The sequence below is a fragment of the Haliotis rubra genome, unplaced genomic scaffold (assembly GCF_003918875.1).
Source record: "Haliotis rubra isolate DU_JTF1 unplaced genomic scaffold, ASM391887v1 Scf385, whole genome shotgun sequence".
Classification (NCBI taxonomy): domain Eukaryota; kingdom Metazoa; phylum Mollusca; class Gastropoda; order Lepetellida; family Haliotidae; genus Haliotis; species Haliotis rubra.
In genome coordinates, this window is record NW_025767063.1 from 229,941 (window position 1) to 252,515 (window position 22,575).

The 22,575-nt window shown below is 40.7% G+C and overlaps 1 protein-coding gene across 1 annotated transcript; it reads left to right on the forward strand.

Annotated features, from left to right (window-relative positions):
- The first annotated feature begins 4,314 nt into the window (after positions 1-4,314).
- Positions 4,315-21,050, forward strand: LOC124286509 (universal stress protein A-like protein). The gene is made up of 4 exons (XM_046722882.1): positions 4,315-4,514; positions 9,725-9,805; positions 16,769-16,875; positions 19,509-21,050. Exons 1-4 carry the CDS (start codon positions 4,433-4,435, stop codon positions 19,725-19,727), a joined length of 489 nt encoding a protein of 162 aa, XP_046578838.1. The 5' UTR covers positions 4,315-4,432; the 3' UTR covers positions 19,728-21,050.
- Positions 21,051-22,575: the final 1,525 nt, after the last annotated feature.

Genomic DNA, 22,575 nt, shown 5'->3' on the forward strand with positions numbered 1-22,575 from the left:
TCGTGGCTTTGGTGACCTTGTACTGTAACAGTTTGAGGCACGACTGTGTGTATTGAAAACGACAGCACATATTATCCGTGGTAGGATAAATGTGCACTTCAAGTTTTTGTCCACCGGTTGAGGACACACACACAAAATACGTCAGTTAATCTGGGTTACACAACGCATGTCATGACATTCTTGTTCCGCGTCTCCTAACAATGTTAACTGATGATACTTTGCTGTCCGACTTTCCTCCAATGTTTAGTTGGTTCAGTTGTCCTCAGTATATCATAATGGAACGACAGATAATATAGACCTCCCCATGTTGGTACTCTTCACGGAGCGGCGTTAAACCAAACTCGCTCACTCCAGCTTGCTCGTTTCACTTTCTTCCGACTTAAGTAACTCGTTCCAGGGACAGGCAGTTTCTGTTATCAAACAGAAATCATACATTTTCAACATCCTTTACAACTGAGGTTAATGAAGAGTCGTTTTAGAAAAGGTGGTAAACGTAGATTAACAGAAAACTGGAGCTACAATAATTATGTAAATGAAGTTTTACATATTTGGGAGTTGTTTTTAATTATAATAATAAATTTACAATCGCTCAGATCCAGCTTGCAGATCAAGGTAGAAAGGCCCTATGTTCACTCTATAATAATGTAAGGTCACTCTCTCTTAATCCTGAATCTCTTGTGTTGGTTTTCGATTGTTATGTTGGCAGTATATTAAGATATGCATGGTGGTTTCCATAAAGCAGTTAAAGTAGAAAGATTAACCTTAGATTTTTGTAAAAATGTACATGTAATTCTATGGTTTATGCAGAATTATGTCGGAGGTCTGGGGTTTCCATAATGCAGTTAATATAGAAAGATTACACTTATATTTTTGTAAAAGATTGTTAGGAGTTAAAAAATGTACATATAATTCTGTAAATTCTATGGTTTAAGCAGAATTAGGTCGTTTTCCTCTCATATATCAGAGACAGTTTAATATAATAAAGTATTGGTGCAAGTTGCTTCACACAAATAATCTTATTCTTCGAAATTGTTATGAATGTTTACATGAGGAAGTGGAGACCCGTGGTGTTAATAACTGGGGTATCAGGTGACGATATTTTATCTAGCATTGTGGTGTCAAAGAATTATGGCTTAGAGATATGTCCTGCATGGATATACCTGTTGTCGATTCTTTGATCAGGTGTCTCAAGAGATTTTTTGTAATTTATCTAATTCATCAAAATGTGTAATTTATAGAAATATTATTAATAATTGTACACTGCAATATAATAACTATAGAAAATTATATATAAAACCATATTACTACAGATGTCCATCAATGCATAAACTTATTCAACTTTTAAGTGTTAGAAATGTAAAACAGTTATGTAATTTAGGTAAATAGTTGTAAAAAGCCTGTTGTCTCAGAAATGAAATGATTGCTAAATAATAGGTAATTTTCTGTACATTCTCCATTACAATCAATGTCTAGTCATCCACCTGTACCAATTTTCGCGTTTGATTGTACTACCGATTGTCTGTAAAGATAAATGTAAATAAAGAATCTGAATCTGAGCCATAATTTCTGCGGTTTAACAAGCATTCATTTTCGCTCTCGTTACGCTAGATTGGACAATGAAGGCTTTTGGTAAACGCTACTTACGTTAGTTCCAGCCATACAAGGAGATTGGGACTGTATACATAGTGACTTTACATATATATTGTATGCATATTGGGGAGTCGAAACCTGCTCTTCGACGAGAAAACCACCGCTCATCGCGTCGATCGCATACTAATGTACTCAGGAAACAGGTGAAATAAATATAATATTTCATGTGTGTGTCTAAGGGCTATTTTCTCAATCCATCATCATCACGACAAGGGGCAGTCGTTAGAAGCATTAGGGGATTCGAACCCAGGTCTTTGGCGAGAATTCGAACACTTCAAAAACTTCACCCTACGCTCCTCATTCCCTTAAGTGATTCTTATATGTAAATACACTTACATCATCAAATGTTCAATATATTCCTCTCATAAAGTGCACACTTGACACAAAGGTTCCTATTTATCCGTACCATATCTCTCAGGTGTTCAAAACAACCGTTACACCGGTTATGCACAACCATAAAGGTAGTGCATTATCTACGGCGTGCATCCATACCGTGTCGATAGCCTGCGGGACGTGTACGTGCTCTGAGGCAGATGAGAGACCCAGGGAAGACACGAATATTTACACTCAGCCGTTATAGTGCAGGAATATTGGCGTTAAAAGGACTGCTGTTACCTGCTGCCTTCTAGCATCTTCCCTAGTGAAGGGATTTAAATGGCTCTGAAAATCTAGTTTCCACCCTTGGCTGGAATTATGGAGTCATCGAGTCAACCCAACATGGCGACTGCCGTGCGGGTTTAGGTAGATTGCAGGGTTTGCACAGCATGTTAACTGTCAACTGGGAATCGACAGATATTTTCAATAACATTTCATGCTTTTAATTAAAGTGTAAGTTATCTGAAACACTCCACGAGATAAGACCACTTCTATTGTAATGGAGATCAAAATTATGCATCAGCTATTCTTGACAGGGCGCCACCCGCCATTTTGTTTGAAGCAAATGTCGGTGAGGGACATATTGAAGGGACAGAACTCGTAATAGCCACTGCATGGTGGCGCTACGACCGAGCCAAAATTCCGAGCAAAATTCCAGCCTTGTTCCGCTTAGGTGGAAACTGAACATTTACAGTCAGTTAACTCCCTTATCTCGGAAAAATGTATTCACTAGTTACGAAAATCCTGAAACGTGAGCCTTCTGTATTCGCGTTGGGTTCCTAATAGGTTAATACATGTCATCGTATCAAAATTGCGTACATCGAAGCTCATTATATCAATCACTGGATTGTGTGGTCCAGACCCCATGTGTTGCAGACGCCGTCAAGTAGTTAGGATAATGCTGTATGCGGCGAACAAACAAACAAAATATAGTGCTCTCTTGGGCGATACAAAGTAAAAGTTGAAAATTTTGGAAATGACCGTATCTGAACTCTCTCTATTCGTCATGTTTTACCAAATTACGATAAGGAAGATGTAGGTTTCGCATGTGGTTCCCTGGAAACTAAAAGAAATGGATCAAGCAGAATACGGAGATCTAAACTGTATATGTAGGATAAAGTATATGCCACGTGGTCCTAAAGCTGGATTGTTGTGGTGCTAATTAGCAGTAGAAAGCGGAAGTTGTGCAGGTTTTACGTGTTTACCACTTTTGGTGCAAACAAATCTATAGAAACATAGCGAAGATGAATGTTTGATTCGAACCAATAACTTAATTTCTTGTGTATCTCACGAAACAGTCCCCGAACCATATATAATTCTCCTCTCCATCCAGACCTTCTGTAATACCCAAATTCTACATTTTAATTCCGCTGGTTGTGACTGACTGACTGACTGAGTTTGGTTTTACGCCGCTTTTAGCAATATTCCAGCAATATCACGGCGGGGGACACCAGAAATGGGCTTAACACATTGTACCCATGTGGGGAATCGAACCCGGGTCTTCGGCGTGACGAGCCAACGCTTTAACCACTAGGCTACCCCACCGCCCCCGCTGGTTGTGAGTCTCCCGCCTCATTATGTCTGCTTTTCAATAAAGTACAATTCTTTGTATCCATCTGAATCATATATATTTGATTATTTTAGTTGTAACGTAATGATGTTTACGACAATGTCATATCACGATATTACTGTGTAACGCTTCAGTCTACTCAGTTTCCCGAATGACGAAATGCACGGCCTCAGTCTTATCTTATCTTGACGACTTTTAAAATTTCTGTTTATGTGGGTCTACATATCTGGTGTATTTTAATGTTCCTGAACGACAGCCAAGTTTACTAATCATTTCAGACAAAGCTTACGCAGTGACGAGCGCTATATCGAGGTGATGGTGAAAACGAACTTGACCATAAAATTTTCGCTGGCGAGTGTAGGTCTTTGAAAATCTACTGAAAAAAATGTTTGTCAGATGCATATCAACTATCGGTGACAAATATAAATTTGTGACAAAATATACACAAGCAATTGTTGGATATCCATCATGGGATGAGTGCGTGCATGATGAGTAGGCCTATACCAGGGGTACTCTACTCCTTATATAGTCTCCCTGCCTATACGTTACTAACAAAATATATACAAAAAAGTTTGTTAGATGCATATCAACTGGTCGGTGAGAAGTTTAAATTTGCTACAAAATGTACAGAAATAATTTGTAAGATGCATATAAGCACAACTACTTCGTTATAGATCACCGGTTTCGTATTCAGTAACACGCGGTGTGCCCATTAAATTTAGTCACAAGTGACCTCGCTTTCGAGAACGCTCGGAGCACCAGGACAGAGGACAGATTCTCGGTGTGGCAGACGGCTCGCAGTTTCATTCGAAGAAAGTTGACTCACAGATTTCTAAAATGGCTGGTACAGATGCAGACGCAGACAGAACCGTTGTTATTGCTATGGACGGGAGCAAGCACTCCGATGAAGCATTTCAATGTAAGTAGCAATGTGCATTTTGGGACACTGGTTGTGACATGTGATTTGCATGGGATTGTTGTTCGCCGTGTCAGACTGACCTATCGTTCTTTGTGAATACGGCGTCCTTCTTAGGCCGAATACATATTTCAATTGTTGTGTTGAACACAAACCATTTTCGCAAATATCGATTTGCCAGCGCAGACGAACTGTTTTAGTTATTTTACAAATGAGAATAAAAGTAGGTGTGCCGGTGCAAAGGGTTAATGTGCCCTGTGAAATAATGTATTTGTCACGGATTAAATCTTTGATTGTATTCTCGTTGCACTGAGTCTTCAACTGAATGAAACAGTATAACTGTTTGTCTGTGTGATAAAATATAATAATAAATTTCATGTAGCAGTTGTGTTCCATTTTTTCTGTTTTGGAAAATTACAGAAATCTGTCAGGACATAGCACATCCTTGTAATCAGAAACTAGATCTACAATGTGAATATGGTTGTAACAGTGTGTCCAGCATGCTGTGATCTTGCCTGACAGACAGTTATCCTCCCGATAAATCCCCCAGAGCTCAAATAATATAAAGGGGGGGGGGATACAGCTCTTTGAGAAGGGTCACTCTCTTGAGAAAGGGGGTGGGGTGCACACTTTTTTTTCATGAGTGTTTCAATAGTCATATAATAAACTGCAGCCCCCACTGGATCCGCCTATGTGATACTATACTTAAGTATGGTGAGATAAGGGCTGATGTATCCCCTAACATCGGCTTACACTCAGGTACATCACACCAAATACCCCTTGAAATTGCTGGACAACTTAAAATAAGACCAAAGCACCAATGGACAACACATGATCTAGTTGTGCTGCCAGTATGACCTATGCATGAATGCTTTCTTCCAAATAATACCACAGTTAGATAGAGGCATTTGTCCAGTTTGTGTATTATTTACAAGCATCAAAGCTGCAGATGACTAAAAACACACAAGAGTTATGTTTGCAATAATATTCCAACATTCATCTTAAAGGCAATACGAAGTGATTTAGTGCTTATGTAGCAGGGCCTGGAGTCATCCGACAGATGACATCCTTACCTTGTGAGCCTCCTTACGGGGTTAACCTCTTTGGCCATGTGGACAAGGCGTCCGACTTTGGATCAGAAGGTCCGTGGTTTGAATCCCAGCACGGTACTCGGAAATTTTACGGCCGCTACACTGACGCTGTCAACAGCAGGCAATCCCTCCCCCGGCACACATCTCATGAAAGTTGGTGTCAATTACCTGGAAAAATCTCTAATATAAAACAACATTCCCTTCTTCCATTATTTACAAATGCGGAGAAAACCAAACATTTAGATGCTTCCAAGGCTAGTCCTAGCAAGCAAAATTACAGGAATCTGAAAATCTGATTGAAACAATGGAATGCTTTGCCTTTTCTCACCATCATCCCCTCTTCATTGTATATTTACGAGTACTTTAATACCAGTCATACCCTGCTAATGCTTATTTGAAATGTTGAGAAGTCCTCTCAGTTCTATAAATTTAAGTGGCTAAATCCTGGACCGGTGTTATTTAGGGAAAACCAATGTCATTATATGATGCTGGTGGGGCAGTGGGGTAGCCTTGTGGTTAAGTCGTTCGCTCGTCATGCCAAAGACACAGGTTTGATTCCCACATGGGTACAATGTGTGAAGCCCATTTCTGTTGTGCCCGGCCATGATATTGCTGGAATATTGCTAAAAGCGGTGTAAAACTAAACTCACCCACTCCCTGATGCAGGAACTGCACCATATTGCACAGATATTAAAATATAGCTACAAATATGTAATTACATGGATCACTAATATAAGCAATCAATCAAACAATAATAACAGAACTGATACCATGTAAATCACTTGAATGGAATGTAAACATGTCATAATATTGTCCTTCGATGGCGCCATATAAATGGACTCATTGTTATTATTATTTTTTGATGCCAGTTTGTTTGGATAGAAGGGGTGAAACATGCTTAAGTTTATCCTGTAACAGTACCAGGGCTCCAGATAATTTTTCATGATCAGGAGTACGGACTCCTTATTTTTTCAATATAGGAGTACTGGAAAACAATAAGAGTACATTTAGAGTACTGAATGGAATTTAATGGAGTATCAGTAATCTTATGTTTCGTTTCGTTTCATATATGCACCACAACATTGCTACTCTTGTGTAAACAGGTTAACAAACAATAAAGCAATACATTTTCAGATAAATACGTATGTAAATGATTCTAAGACCGTACACCATTGTAAATAACACAACGTTTCAGAGTATATGCTTGCTTCTTCATCAGGTGATTTGATCCTTAGTATATATTCAAAATGTTTCCAAGCGATTTGATGTGATTATGTGTATCACAATCTGTACTGTATCAAGACCTGTGTATCGTATCAGGACCTGCTGTATCATTTCACCCCAATTCGAAGTAAATGTATTTTTTGTGTCCTTGTACATGTATGCATGGGATGAAATTAATTTTGTGTTTATTTGTTGTTTATATATTTCAAAGCAATTGTTTTAAATGGAGGCTGATGTTAACTCAAAACACATGCATTAAGTTGATTCTTTTCAACTGCCTGAAAAAGGCTCATTATATTTTTATCTATATAGTCAATTTCCTAACTGTTTATTATCATTGTCATGCATTCATCAAGTCAGTTAATAACAAACAGGCTTTTGTGAGTCCAGTGGGATTGAAAAATATCATTTTACATTAGACCTCAGACATTTCTTTCAGATATTTTCGAAAAAAGTGCTAAACATGACAACAAAGTTTCTATTCAGAATGTGGCATCAATTTTGAAATAGTTTTTTTCACGACAGAATTTTATGCATATATGAATAATTCCTGAATAAACTGCATGTCCAATGTAAATAATATGAAGTCCACAATGCAAGTCTATAGAATACATTACAGTAGCTTAGACATAAACAATGCAGATTAGTTCAATCCCTAACTTCCAACCAGTTACTCAGCCGAGGGATCGAAATAATGCTTAATTTGCATGCCATCGCATGGTAAATATTGGAAAGGCACGGATGAAATATTTTCAATGTGCCCTGACAGCACGACTAAAATTATGAACATAATACTCACCATGATTCATATAATTATTTTAGCACCCGATGAAACAATTTATCCTTGGCACTCATTCTTCAAGCTTAACATGGGTTTGCGCATCACATGAAATCCTGTTTGGATGATAACATAGTTTGTGAGTTAGTTTATGGGTCCAGGACAAAGGAAGCTGAACTATTCTTGCTGTCATCATAGTGTTGAGGAAATCCAGCTGTCAAGTTGACAGGTTTACACCATGATGTTTACTGATTTATTCAACAGTAAACTGAAATAATTGTTGTGATGGCACACCTAAATTATCTGTCTGGTGTCCAATGAAACCAATCGAAAAATTGCATTACTATCCTTGCAGTCATTATTTTTTTGTTTTTCAAGCTAGAATATATTTCATCATTCGCATTTTGATAAAATTACATTACTATTTTGCTTTGTTATACTTTCCCCTTGTTTGTATTAAAATATTCTATAAATATAATCTGCCACTCTACCATTGAGGGTATTTGATAGTTAAGTCATATAATTATACTTTTCTCTTGTATATTTGCAACAGAATAGATGCATAGAAAAATATTATTTTCAACACTCAAAATCTATGCCTTTATATGTTGGAACTCTACATTATATATTCAATGAGGGGGCATTTACATTGTACATGCTTCTCCATAAAAATCATCATCATCCCCTAGCCATAGATTATGAACGGTTCTTAATATTCATAACAATGTTTCAAAGTTAACTGCAACTTTAAACTGTTCGCTCATTTCCTGAGGGCCCTTATCCTATCTGCTTTCTGCTAAAATATCTGCAAACTGTAAGAAAATAATACTTTTAGATCAGGTGACAAATACACAAATATAATTCCTATGCCGAAAAGAGTGAGTGAGTTTAGTTTTACGCTACACTCAGCAATATTCCAGCTTTATGGCGGCGGTCTGTAAATAATCGGTTTGGATCAGACAATCCAATGATCAACAGCATAAGCATCGATCTGCGCAATTGGGAACCGATGACATGTGTCAACCTAGTCAGCGAGCCTGACTAGTCGCCTCTTACAAAATAACTCATCTGTAAATTTCACAGTTCTAGCTTCCATTTTCGCTTGTCTTGCCTTACATTGACAATGGCAGATTCTTGAAGATGTATTGTGTTGGCTCACTTCCTGGTATGTTTGACAGACTGAGGTAGATGTCATAGAAATCTTGACAGATGTCATGTACACTAGCCAGGCAAGATTAATGTCATTTCAAGTTTATTTCATTATAAGATTATTACACAAGTTTATTACATTTGGGGTCGGTTTCATTCTAAAGTTAACTCATCCCAGTATAAGACCTAACACGAGTTACAGGTGTCAGCAAACGAAATTATAAATTTTTGTCACATTGGATTGAATTTTAAAATTCTGTCTGGGCGGTTGGGTAGCTTAGTGGTTAAAGCGGTCACTCGTCATGAGAAAGACCCGGGTTTGAGTACCCACATAGGTACAATGTGTGAAGTCCATTTCTGGTGTTCCCCGCCATGTTCTTGCAGAAATACTGCTTAAAGCGGCGTAAAACCATACTCACTCGCTCTCTCAATAAAATTCTTTACATAGTTTGGCATCCTGAAACCCAGAGGTCTAGATAAGCTTTTCCAATCTGGGAATTTTACCAATGGTATCTGTTATAAGTGGGTACTCAAATTTACCACTTTCACATTGGTATGTGAAACCCAAAGATATGGTGCTAACAAACCAAGAAACATGGTCAGGCTGAATCTGAATCTGAACCCACACTCAGTCATTAGGACTCTGTGTAGTATATGTTGGTGGTCCTGTAGTGACCACTGTCCCAACAGCCAATTAAATACAACATCTGTGTTATGTTTTATGCACACTGGGGAGAATAAGTAAGGTATAATCAGGACCACCAACATATACTACAGAGAGTCCTGATAACTTGCAAATATACATAAACAACAGGGTATATTCCATGTTATGGCGTAAAAGCAAATCCAAAGTTTTGTTTTCATAAGGACTTTTTCACCAATGTTTCAGGAAGATTCTCCACATATGTTAAACCATAACAATCAGAGATTTGAAAATGTGAACTCTTAGATTATTTGTTTTGTCATTTCAGGGTATATGAAGAACGTTCACAGAAAGAATGACCACGTGATCTTTGTCCACTGTCCTGAGTACCACACAATCATCCAGTCGCGTATGTATCAACAAGCGAGAAACATTTCCATATCTATGATTCATTCGCAATAAAATACATTACTTCACTGAAGTTACCATGTCTATTAATATTGATACTGATATGTCAACAGCTGGGGACATTATTAAAGTTGCACATTGCTCAGCTGGTCACAGAATCATGTTGTTTCCAACCTGCCTTTCTCTTCCAGTTCTTCATTTTATGGATGGGTCGACAGTGTTGTTCTGACCTGCGTGTCAGCTGGTCAATGCCTCAAAACAGCCTTAAATCACGCAGTCTCTGAACTGCATTGTTATTCCTACTGCCCGACCCTTCTGCAATGCTAAAACCCTAACTGAAAGAAGTCTTCCTCAGGCTCTGAATCTCCCATCTCACTGTAGCTGCTTTTCAATTTAAATGGAATTATTTGTTTCTATCAAAATTGTATATATTCAGAGACTATGTGTCAATCTACCTTTGGTTTGGTGCAGACTAATACAATGGGTAGTCACCATTGGTTTGGTGCAGACTAATACAATGGGTAGTCACCATTGGTTTGCTTGAGGCTAGTACAATGGGTAGTCACCATTGGTTTGGTGCAGACTAATACAATGGGTAGTCACCATTGGTTTGCTTGAGGCTAGTACAATGGGTAGTCACCATTGGTTTGCTGCAGACTAGTACACTGGGTAGTCACCACTGGTTTGGTGCAGACTAGTACAATGGGTAGTCACCATTGGTTTGCTTGAGGCTAGTACTGTGGGTAGTTACCATTGGTTTAACTGAGGCTAGTACAGTGGGTAGTCACCACTGGTTTGGTGCAGACTAGCACAGTGGGTAGTCACCATTGGTTTGCTTGAGGCTAGTACAGTGGGTAGTCACCACTGGTTTGGTGCAGACTAGCACAGTGGGTAGTCACCATTTGTTTGCTTGAGGCTAGCACAGTGGGTAGTCACCATTGGTTTGCTTGAGGCTACTACAGTGGGTAGTCACCATTGGCTTGCTTGAGGCTACTACAGTGGGTAGTCACTATTGGTTTGCTTGAGGCTAGTACAGTGGGTAGTCACCATTGGTTTGCTTGAGGCTAGTACAGTGGGTAGTCACCATTGGTTTGCTTGAGGCTAGTACAGTGGGTAGTCACCATTGGTTTGCTTGATGCTAGTACAGTGGGTAGTCACCATTGGTTTGCTTGAGGCTAGTACAGTGGGTAGTCACCATTGGTTTGCTTGAGGCTACTACAGTGGGTAGTCACCATTGGTTTGCTTGAGGCTAGTACAATGGGTAGACACCATTGGTTTGCTCCAGACTAGCACAAAGGGTAGACACCATTGGTTTGCTTGAGGCTAGCACAGTGGGTAGTCACCATTGGTTTGCTTCAGGCTAATACAGTGGGTAGTCACCACTGGTTTGCTTGAGGCTAGCACAGTGGGTAGTCACCATTGGTTTGCTTGAGGCTAGTACAGTGGGTAGTCACCACTGGTTTGGTGCAGACTAGCACAGTGGGTAGTCACCATTGGTTTGCTCCAGACTAGTACAATGGGTTGACACCACTGGTTTGCTCCAGACTAGTACAATGGGTAGACACCATTGGTTTGCTCCAGACTAGTACAGTGGGTAGTCACCATTGGTTTGCTCCAGACTAGTACAATGGGTAGTCACCATTGGTTTGCTCCAGAATAGTACAATGGGTAGTCACCACTGGTTTGCTTGAGACTAGTACAATGGGTAGACACCATTGGTTTTCTCCAGACTAGTACAGTGGGTAGTCACCACTGGTTTGCTTGAGGCTAGTACAGTGGGTAGACACCATTGGTTTGCTCCAGACTAGTACAATGGGTAGACACCATTGGTTTGCTTGAGGCTGGTACAGTGGGTAGTCACCACTGGTTTGCTCCAGACTAGTACAATGGGTAGACACTACTGCTTTGCTCCAGACTATTACAATGGGTAGACATCATTGGTTTTCTCCAGACTAGTACAATGGGTAGTCACCATTGGTTTGCTTGAGGCTAGTACAGTGGGTAGTCACCATTGGTTTGCTTGAGGCTAGTACAGTGGGTAGTCACCATTGGTTTGCTTGAGGCTAGTACAGTGGGTAGTCACCATTGGTTTGCTTGAGGCTAGTACAGTGGGTAGTCACCATTGGTTTGCTTGAGGCTACTACAGTGGGTAGTCACCATTGGTTTGCTTGAGGCTAGTACAGTGGGTAGTCACCATTGGTTTGCTTGAGGCTAGTACAATGGGTAGTGACAGTGGTCATATCCATCAAGTCTGCAGCTCATTTCAGGCATATTGTTTATGTTCAGTCAGAAGGGTTGTGATAAAACAACTAGTCCATCTCGATTGCTACTCCTCTCAGACTAATAAGCTAACACACGTGCATGCACATGCACGAACACACACACAGTCAGCTCAACCCATGTCCAAGCTTCAGTTGGATGGCAAACATGATAATAGGATTCCTACTGATAAGGGCACTGGGATCATCCTTTTTGTTTTCTAAGCAAGATGTACAGCATTTATAGATATATCTTTTTCTTTTTTAATTTTTTCATTTTGTTTCCACAGGGCACAAAAAAGATTTGTATGTTAAAACTATCCGTGTACTAAATGTGTACTTGTTTTGTATACATATTGTATACACATATGCTCCTAAAAACTAACCGGGCTTCATGAAATGAATAATTTTAACACCAAATACAGTACAACCAGAAATTATTGAGAAGTTAAAGATTGTAATTTTTTATTTTTTTTCACTCATTACTCACGTATTAAATGTCAATATTAGCAGAACATAACTTCAGATTCAAAGACAGGTGAACAGTTAGTATTTTGTCATGTCACCATGGGCAGCAATGCTGGCTTCAATGCGGTGGGGCATACTACTGATCAAAGAAGTTAGAAAGTCTTGGTCCATGCTGTCCCAATATCAGACCACCTCTCCTTTCATTTCAGCAATATTTGTCAGATTTTTCTTATTGACACTTGCCTTCATCAGTCCCCAAACATTTTCTATTGGATTTAGGTCAGGGCAATAGCTTGGCCAATGTAATAATGTCATATTTTGGGTCCGAAACCTGGCCTGTGAATGCTTTGAACGATGCTTTGGGTCTTTGTCCTGCTGGAAAATCCAAAAATGTCCATAGAACACGTGAGCAGATGGAAGTAAATGTCCCTCGAGAATATCTGTGTACCGCTGACTGTTCATATTGCCTTCAAACACACAGAGGGGCGTTGCCCCTAACACAGATATGCCAACCCACACGTTAAATTTCGGACTGTACTTTGGGCGCTGATACAAAGGTTTTTCAGTTTGTTTGGTCCAGAATTTCAGTGTATTAGGAAACAGCCACACAGAACTTTCATCTGAGAAAATCACATTGTCCCAGTTAAAATTTCTATGCTGTAAGCACCAGTTCAACCTTCGCTCCTTTTGTTCAGGTTTCATGATCGGTGATGGAATTCTTCGACTTTTCTGCCAACCCATTGCATGCAGCTCAGTTCTAATTGTCTCCTTACAGACAGCCACAGTTCCTCTATCAATCATATCCTGAGTTTTCTAAACTCCTTCGTTTGTTTCTCTTGAATGAAACCAAGCGCTTGATAGGTTGTTTATACTAGAAATCCAATTAAACATATTCCTAAAATTCTCAATAATTTCTGGTCATACTATACTAGGACAAAGATTAGTGTTGATGACAAACACCACATCCGATAGTAGGATTAGACTAACAAGTAGTCTCTGAAATATATATAATTCTGATAGTAACAAGTAAACCCATTAAATTGAAAAGGACCCGTGAAGGTCCGGGTTAGAATGAGCCTTCAGTAACCCATGCTTGTCGTAAGAGGCGACTAACGGGATCGGGTGGTCAGGCTCGCTGACTTGCTTGATACATGTTATCGGTTCCCAATTGTGCAGATCAATGCTCATGCTGTTGATCACTGGATTGTCTGATCCAGACTTGATTATTTACAAATCGCCGCCATGTAGGTGGAATATTGCTGAGTGTGGCGTAAAACTAAACTCACTCAACTAAATTGAAAAGGAGCCCCAGTGAGATGGGAAATTCAAAACCTGAGGAAAACGAGACTTGCTTCATTTAGAGATTTAGCATTGTGGAGAGGGTTAAGCAATAGGGGAAATACTGTAATGTTGTTCAGAGACAGACCAGTGTAGGATATCCATTATGATTTTGCCAGGACCATGTTTCTAGGAAGGTCAATAATTCCCTACTGACCATTATTGTTATCTATCTTATTGATTGTACTTATCATGCAGCTGTGATGTGCTTGATTTCAATCATTCTATGTGTGGAACTTATGATGTAGTATCTGCAACGCACAGATAATTGCTAACGGCTGTTGGCATGCTGATCTGACAAAAGCTCGCTTTGAGAACTTCCCAGGTGAACAACAAGAGTGCTGGATCAATTGCTCTGAAACCAGGCCCAAATCATAGGCGCATGATGCATTATTGTACCAGTCATCAGAAATGTTAGTTCTCTCACTACACACCCTGTCCATCGTTTGATTGTTTGCATTTTTACAAAACACTGCCAGCATGTTCTGTTAATTGTCATGTTAATCTTAGTCCATCCTTCCTCTTATCTTCCCATTGCCAGCTCTCGACACCTCTTTGAATCCCAGTGGACATCCATTATTTTGTAATATCTCATGCTATATTTGGAACGTAAACTCTGTCAAAAAAGAAACGCAACCCCTGTCCTCAGATATGAAAAATTCGTTTGAATGAAGTTATTGCTTCCAAACTAAATGTTATTCGAATGTATTGAAATTATACACGTAATTAATGAAGATTACCATCCAAACAACTGCATTTGTACGCATAAGTGTATTTTATTGCTTATTCCGTCACAACGCATGAAATGACCCTCATGGTGACTTCGCAGAAAAAAAACCACATGCAAATCATGAAAATGGCAGTTAATGTAGGGGTGTATAAAAGCCCATGTGCTTTTCGTGATTATATTCATTCATTTGTCGCGATGAAAAGCTGTGTGAAAAATGCCACGATTGAGTGCTGCCGATCGAAAATATCGCCATTGGTCGTGTTCAAGCCGGAGAAAGTTTTGGAACTGTTGCACGGCACCTAAATGTTCACAAAACAACGATATCCCGACTTTTGAGCCGCTACAACAACTTCAATTTGACCAACGACGCCGAGAAGTGGAAGGCCAAGAATCACGACCCCCTTCAAGATCGGTACATCCGGTCCATCACCTCATGAATCGGCATGCCCTACCAACCGTGACTGCCACACAAATACCAGGTTTGAGGAGAGTGTCAGCTCAAACGATTAGGAACCGCCTGAAAGAAGCGGGTTTACGTGCCTGTAGACCAGTTGTTGGACCTGTACTACGCCCCTACATCTCCTCACCGACGACTCAGGTGGTGCAACAACGTAAGGATATGGACTTTACAAAACTGGAGGCGATCTGGTTTTCTGATGAATCCCGTTTTCTTTTGCAACATCACGACGGAAGAAAACGGTGTATAGGAGACGCCATGAACGCTTTTTGCCCATCTGCGTCCGACAGGGGACAGATTTGGCGGAGAAAGCGCTATGGTTTGGGGATCCATCTCATACAACCAGAAATCAGACTTGGTGATCGTTGAAGGGAACCTGACAGCCCAACGCTACATCAACCACGATATACAGCCTCACCTTCTCCCGATTATTGACCAACAGACACAGATTTTTCAACCAGACAACGCCCCGCCTCATACTGCACGCGGCAACAATGAACTTTCTGCAGAATTCCAACGCCAATGTCTTGCCATAGCCCTCTAAATCACCAGACCTCAACCCTATTGAACACCTGTGGATACTCTGGGTCGACAACAGACGCCAACGCCAGTCGCCGCCACAGACGCTGCAACAGCTCGGCGCTGCACTGCAGGAGGAGTGGAGAGCCATTCCCCAGGAAAGAATCCGCGCCTTATCCGCTCTTGTCCAAGGAGATGCCGTGCAGTGATTGCAGCTCGTGGTGCTCATCGAGATACTGAGAAAGACGCCCCCCTGGTGACAAACTGGTGTCTGTGAGATGACTTTTGAAATGACAATTTTAAACATGCCCATCTTGGTTATTATTCTGCCAAATTTCAGACTTCTGTCTTAAATAATAAAAATGCTGTGTCGTCTTAAAACTTCAGATCAAAATCTCTAAAATACAGGGGTTGCGTTTCTTTTTTGACAGAGTTTATATTCATGTATTCATTTGCCATGTTTTCCGTATTTTTCTGAACAAAAATACTTTGATAACTGATTTAATAATCACCATGTGACATGATTCCTAAGTGTGCCCTGTAGCCACTTAAACTTCCATTGTGATTTTACTGCACCATGTGCACCCCTGCTTAAAATTATCATGAATTTGAGCCCTGTATAAGAAAGAAACTGAAATTTACTTTGAAAGGCCGACTCCCAATGGCTCAAGTTGAAAAAAACATGAAAATATGCTGGGTTCGCCCCCCTTTGAAAATTCCTGGATCCACCTCAGAAATGTTTGTTGTAGTTGCCATGGTAACCATGGTTACTGTAAAATTATTCTTTGAATATTATGCTAATGCCATACAATCCTTCTGTCCCCAATTAACAAGATGCCTATATTCTTTACATCCATTTGAATATTGATTTAGTCAGGTCATTCAAGGACAGAGAAAATTTGTATTTGCAGTCAGTTTTATTAGATATTTGTAAAGGATTAGATCGACTGGAATATGGGGGTTAGAGGCAACCCAGTGGAGAACATTTGTCAATTCGCAGGGGATGAGAAGGCAAGTATGATTGTGACAGGTACACGCAATACGTGTCAGATCTGGCATACATGGTTGTAGCATCAGTGACGATAATGTTCACCATGCACACTTCGCTGTCTGTGGGTTTTTAATGAAGGGGCTCCCAATACAAGCTAATAAAGTTTGTTAGTGGCATCATTCAAATTTGATTTTCATCTACAGCGATGGTGATGGCTGATGTGACTGTACTGACTGACCTGTACAGGGACGAGGAGAAGAAGGTGAAGGAGTTCCTGGAGACCCTGGGGAAGAAGCTGAGGGAGGCTGGGGTGAGAGTAGACTAAGGCTTAGTCTCTGAATATATATAATTTTGATAGTAACAAACAAGCCCATTTATATTGAAAAGGAGCCCTAGGGAGACCAGAGATTCAAAACCTGAGATCCTGAACCTGAGGAAATCTAGACTTGCTTTATTTAGGGCTTTAGCACTGCAGAGAGGGCTTGGCAGTAGGGAAATTAATGTGGTTCAGGGACTGTGAGACAGACTAGGGTGAGAGCTGTGGAGAGTGAGTGAGATTAGTTTTATGCCACACTCAGCAATATTCCAGCTATATGGTGGCGGTCTGTAAATAATCAAGTCTGGACCACACAATCCAGTGATCAACAGCATGAGCATCGATCTACGCATTTCTAACTCTGATCTTCATTGATGGGTTGGTGTGGAGTGGATGGGTTGAGAGCTGTGTGGGAAGTGGGTTGGTGGGGAGTGAATGGGTTGAGTGCTGGGTAGGAAGTGGGTTGGTGGAGAGTTGATGGGAGGGGAGATGGGTGGGAAGTGGATGGGTTGAGAGCTGGGTGGGAAGTGGATGGGATGAGAGCTGGGTGGGAAGTGGATGGGATGAGAGCTGGGTGGGGAGTGGATGGGTTCAGAGCTGTGTGGGAAGTGGGTTGGTGGGGAGTGAATAGGCTGACCGCTGGGTGGGAAGTGGGTTGGTGGGAAGTGAATGGGTTGAGCGCTGGGTGGGAAGTGGATGGGATGAGAGCTGGGTGGGAAGTGGGTCGGTTGAGAGCTGGGTGGGAAGTGGATGGGTTGAGAGCTGGGTGGGAAGTGGATGGGATGAGAGCTGGGTGGGAAGTGGGTCGGTTGAGAGCTGGGTGGGAAGTGGATGGGTTGAGAGCTGGGTGGGAAGTGGGTTGGTGGGGAGTGAATGGGCTGACCGCTGGGTGGGAATTGGGTTAGTGGGGAGTGGATGGGTTGAAAGCTGGTCAGAGGTGGGTGGGGAGTGGATGGGTTGAGAGCTGGGTGGGAAGTGGATGGGTTGAAAGCTGGTCAGAGGTGGGTGGGGAGTGGATGGGTTGAGAGCTGGGTGGGAAGTGGGTTGGTGGAGAGTTGATGGGATGAGAGCTGGGTGGGGAGTGGATGGGTTCAGAGCTGTGTGGGAAGTGGGTTGGTAGGGAGTGAATGGGTTGAGCGCTGGGTGGGAAGTGGATGGGTTGAGAGCTGGGTGGGAAGTGGATGGGTTGAGAGCTGGGTGGGAAGTAGATGGGTTGAGCTGGGTGGGAAGTGGATGGGTTGAGAGCTGGGTGGGAAGTGGATGGGTTGAGAGCTGGGTGATGGGTTGAATGGGAGCTGGGTGGGAAGTGGGTTGGTGGGGAGTGAGAGCTGGGCTGGGTAGGAAGTGGATGGGATGAGAGCTGGGTGGGAAGTGGATGGGATGAGAGCTGGGTGGGAAGTGGATGGGTGAGAGCTGGGTGGGAAGTGGATGGGTTGAGAGCTGGGTGGGAAGTGGGTCTGATGAGAGCTGGGTGGGAAGTGGATGGGATCAGAGCTGGGTGGGAAGTGGATGGGATGAGAGCTGGGTGGGAAGTGGATGGGATGAGAGCTGGGTGGGAAGTGGATGGGGAGTGGATGGGTTGAGAGCTGGGTGGGAAGTGGGTGGATGAGAGCTGGGTGGGAAGTGGATGGGATCAGAGCTGGGTGGGAAGTGGAAGGGATGAGAGCTGGGTAGGAAGTGGATGGGTTGAGAGCTGGGTGGGAAGTGGATGGGATGAGAGCTGGGTGGGAAGTGGGCTGGTGGGGAGTGGATGGATTGAGAGCTGGGTGGGAAGTGGATGGGATGAGAGCTGGGTGGGGAGTGGATGGGTTGAAAGCTGGGTCGGAGTTGGGAGGTGGGTAGGGGATTAAAGCTGAAGGATGACTTAAGATGGAACATTCTACATGTTTGAAATAGCTGGAATCAGAGGAGTTGAAGGGACATAAGCAGTGTGTTTGGGAGGAAATGAAGGATACTGGGGGAGAAGAGGATAAGGATGGGCAGTTGGATGTGCGGGAGAATGAATATACCCATTGGGAAGACACTGAATAATACAAGGATGACGATAGGTTAGGGAGAGGTTGTGGTGTATGGGAGTGGAATTAAGGTGCACAATGTGGGTGCCGTTTATACTATAGTCTATGTTTAGGTACCCTGAAGGATATTGGGGTGAGAATGGGTTTGTTTCTGCTTCCAACCAAAGAACTGAATCATAGAATCTGAGATAAAAATATTTTCTGGTTAGATTGCTTTCTTGTTTCCATGCAGATTTTTTGTTTAGACATGCATGGCATATTATCCCATTACTATCTTATGCAATTGCTAAGTACATGAATAAAACAGGAAGAATGCTGAATGTTTATGATTTTTCTATCAACAAAATATTTCTTGACTTCTACGAGATGTGAGACCTAAACTGTTCCAAGTACTAGATATTGGCCTGACAGCTGGGAGGGATAAAACTGATGTTCTTAAGTGGGGAAAGAAAATACCTGTTGTTCTGTACAGTCTGTTATGAACTTATGCTTTTACATTTGATCCCATCTTCAAAGTACAACAATCACATTACTACACATCCTCTTGCACACTTGAATATAGTGAGGTATTTATGGTAAATAGTAGTAAATTGTGAAGTTTTTCACTTTCAGATTGGTGGTAAAGTTAAGAGCATAGGAGGAAGCCCAGGCGAGGTTGTATGTCAAGTCGCAGACGAGGAGAAGGCGAGTCTGATCGTAACAGGAACACGCGGAATGGGGCAGATCAGGCGTACATTTGTTGGCAGCGTCAGTGACTACATCATTCACCATTCACACGTCCCTGTCGTCGTATGTCGATTGAAGGGCTCCCATGACAAACATGGACATTAACGGCTCATCTCCCTGAAATTGACGCTTCCAGTTGAGACGGACGTCTTTGGTTAATACGACACATGGACTCTGTTATCAAGTACATTGTGGCTTTTTTAGCTCAAGTCCTTGTTTTCTGTTACCCAGACAAAGTAGTAAACTGGAGAAAGTTCATGGTTTATGTTAAGAGGTGCTGCTTGAAAAATGAAGCTTAAATATTGTTGAAAGTATTTCATGTGCCTTATTGTAATAAATTTAAATAGTTTATTTGATCTTTTAAGCTGGCTATACCGAGTTTGCATTGAATTTTTTAAGAGACTGTGATTATTGGTTAAGTTGATTTCGAGAGATATGTCTCTTTGTTTGGACAACAATGTCATAAACTAATGTCTGTGAAAAGTCAAACTCTTAATCTGTTTATGAAAAGTTACACATTATATAGACCATGCAGAAAATTGTGTCTTCCTGGATGTATCTCAATTATCAGGGCTCTCCAGCTCTCAACCTATCAGTTTTGTCTAATTGTCGAAAGTGTTTTCATTTTCATAAATTTATATAAATTGGGACCATTTCAATTCAAACTTGGAATATTTACTCCCATTTGCTGCAGGCCTGGGGCCAAATATGAACCTCTAGCATGGCCTTGCTAGTGTTTTGCAGAGAATACCAAATCAGAGGTGGATATAACTATTATCAGTAGGTGAAATAAGTGTTGAAAAACTGCTTCATAACTGACTAGAAAACATGCCTGGACAAGACCAAAGAATTTTATAAGTGTAATTTTTCACATATTAGTCAGAATGTTCTTTTAGCTTTTCTTGTCCATAAAAAAATTGAAAAAATGAAAAAATCTCCATATTCAGTAGTTTAGGTTTTGGTACATTTTTATTGCTATTCATATAATCAAGTTGTTTGACTGCTGTCTGCAGTTTTGTTTTCAAAGTGGCTGGGAAATTAAGAGATATTGACCAATGGCTGTCTTGCAGCACCAGCTCTCCAGCTTTTGATTGGATAACCATACATCTTGTTTATTGTACAAATAAACTGATTATCAGTTATCAAAATATCAACTTGTTCTTTTAGGTGTCATTAGAAAAAAACATGATTATTTATCCAGACAGATCAATACTGTTAAACAGTTGGCAAGTGTGAAATGTTTGTGAAATGTAAAATTGTGATAAACTCGAAGTATCGGTCCCGACCATTAATTTGCAATTACTGGGTCTTATGTGCCAGTTTAAATGAGACAGTTTGTTTCAATGAATATTGATTATTGATATTGTTACTGTATGCAGAGGCATGTTATAATCAGAAGTCATTGATTAAACAGATGGTAGGAAAAGATACATTGTTGTGTTGTATTTTTATATCTATTTGAATATATCAATATTATATTCTTCACATGTTCTAGTTTGATGTCTATGTGTCTATATGGCTAATGTCTTCCTCTGTGGTCTAGTGGTTCAATCATCTGACCAGAGTGAGGAAGGTCTGTGGTTAAAAATACCCAGCAGCATTGCTCCTAAAGAAAGTTGTTGAAAAAATAGTCATGGATTTACCTTGAGTCCTGTATTTGAGGGTCCCTGTGACTCATGCTTATAAATTTCAGGGGTCCTGGACAACAAAAATGGGGGTCCCAGACACTTAAATATTATTATGAATACTGTTATAGTTATTGTATTGTGTATCATGATCAACACATTAATTGTTACAATAATGAAATTGCAAATGATACAATGACCCAGCTAGAAGCAAACTCAGTGATAACTTATTGTTACTTGACTGGAATTTTTACAAAAGTATTTGGACTTTTTCTGCGTCCCTGTGGATGCGCTAATAAATTTCATTGAGGCCATTGTCAATTTTATGCAGCGTCCTGTAAATCCCTGAATAGTACTTTTTGTTTCTCGTCCATGCACTCAGCCTTTTGGAGATAAAACTGGTTGAAAAAATGAGTTTGTTGTATCTGATTAGCTTTTGATTCCATGTTGAAACTGGACACACAACGTTTAACCCCATTTTGCCTCAATGTTATTACTATCACATAGCATTCAAATGAAAACTTGGTTTTAGGAATAGGTAAGTGTGAAACATATGAATATCCAAATGTTTCCAGTTGTACCACATGGACATTATGGAAGACCTGTACTTGTAACAGTTTTCATACATGCAAATATAGGTGACCCCCAGCATGTCAAAGGTCAACATTCAGGGTCACTGCTACCAGTTATGATAAAATCTTTCAAACAGCTTTTGATGCCAGTAACGTTAACTGAAGCACTATCAGCAAGCTATGATTAGGTAAGTTTGTTTGGACTTTTGTTTACCTTTTTCTTAAGGTCAAGGTCACAAGAATGCATGGTCAATATTTTTAATCTCATCAACATCAGATCTCTTATTCCAGTATGACAGAATGTCTGCATGAGGATCTCTGTCACACTCACACTCAACAGCAAGCAAGAGTAGCATCAAAGGAATAATGTAGGACTTCAGGAGTTGGTTTGTTTTCTAGACCATGGAAATGCCCTAGTGAAGAATAAAGTCAATTGTTTCAGAAGAAGTCTGAAATTTGTTTAAATGTATCATCAGATTCTCCATCACATTCATTAAAGTGTGGGTATTGATGTCTTTTTGAAGAATGTATTTTCTGGAATGCAATTTGACCTGTACAGTTCTGTTGTTCAGGTATCTCAGGCTCAGTTTGTATAAACTACTCCGGCAATTGTGGTTATACAAAATTAACGACTTCCGCCCCTACCCTACACGCCACATGCCAATTGAGGCCACTATTGATTCAATAAACTATCACAAATACACTGCAGATCCACATGTGCACATTCTCTCTCCCCAAAGTACATTATCTCAACAG

What these genes read in the sequence shown, in the direction of transcription:
- LOC124286509 (XM_046722882.1), top strand. Translation starts at nt 4,433, where the DNA reads ATGGCTGGTACAGATGCAGACGCAGACAGAACCGTTGTTATTGCTATG. An exon ending in CTCCGATGAAGCATTTCAAT is followed by an intron (nt 4,515 to 9,724) that starts GTAAGTAGCAAT and finishes TTGTCATTTCAG; the next exon opens with GGTATATGAAGAACGTTCAC. An exon ending in CCACACAATCATCCAGTCGC is followed by an intron (nt 9,806 to 16,768) that starts GTATGTATCAAC and finishes TTTCATCTACAG; the next exon opens with CGATGGTGATGGCTGATGTG.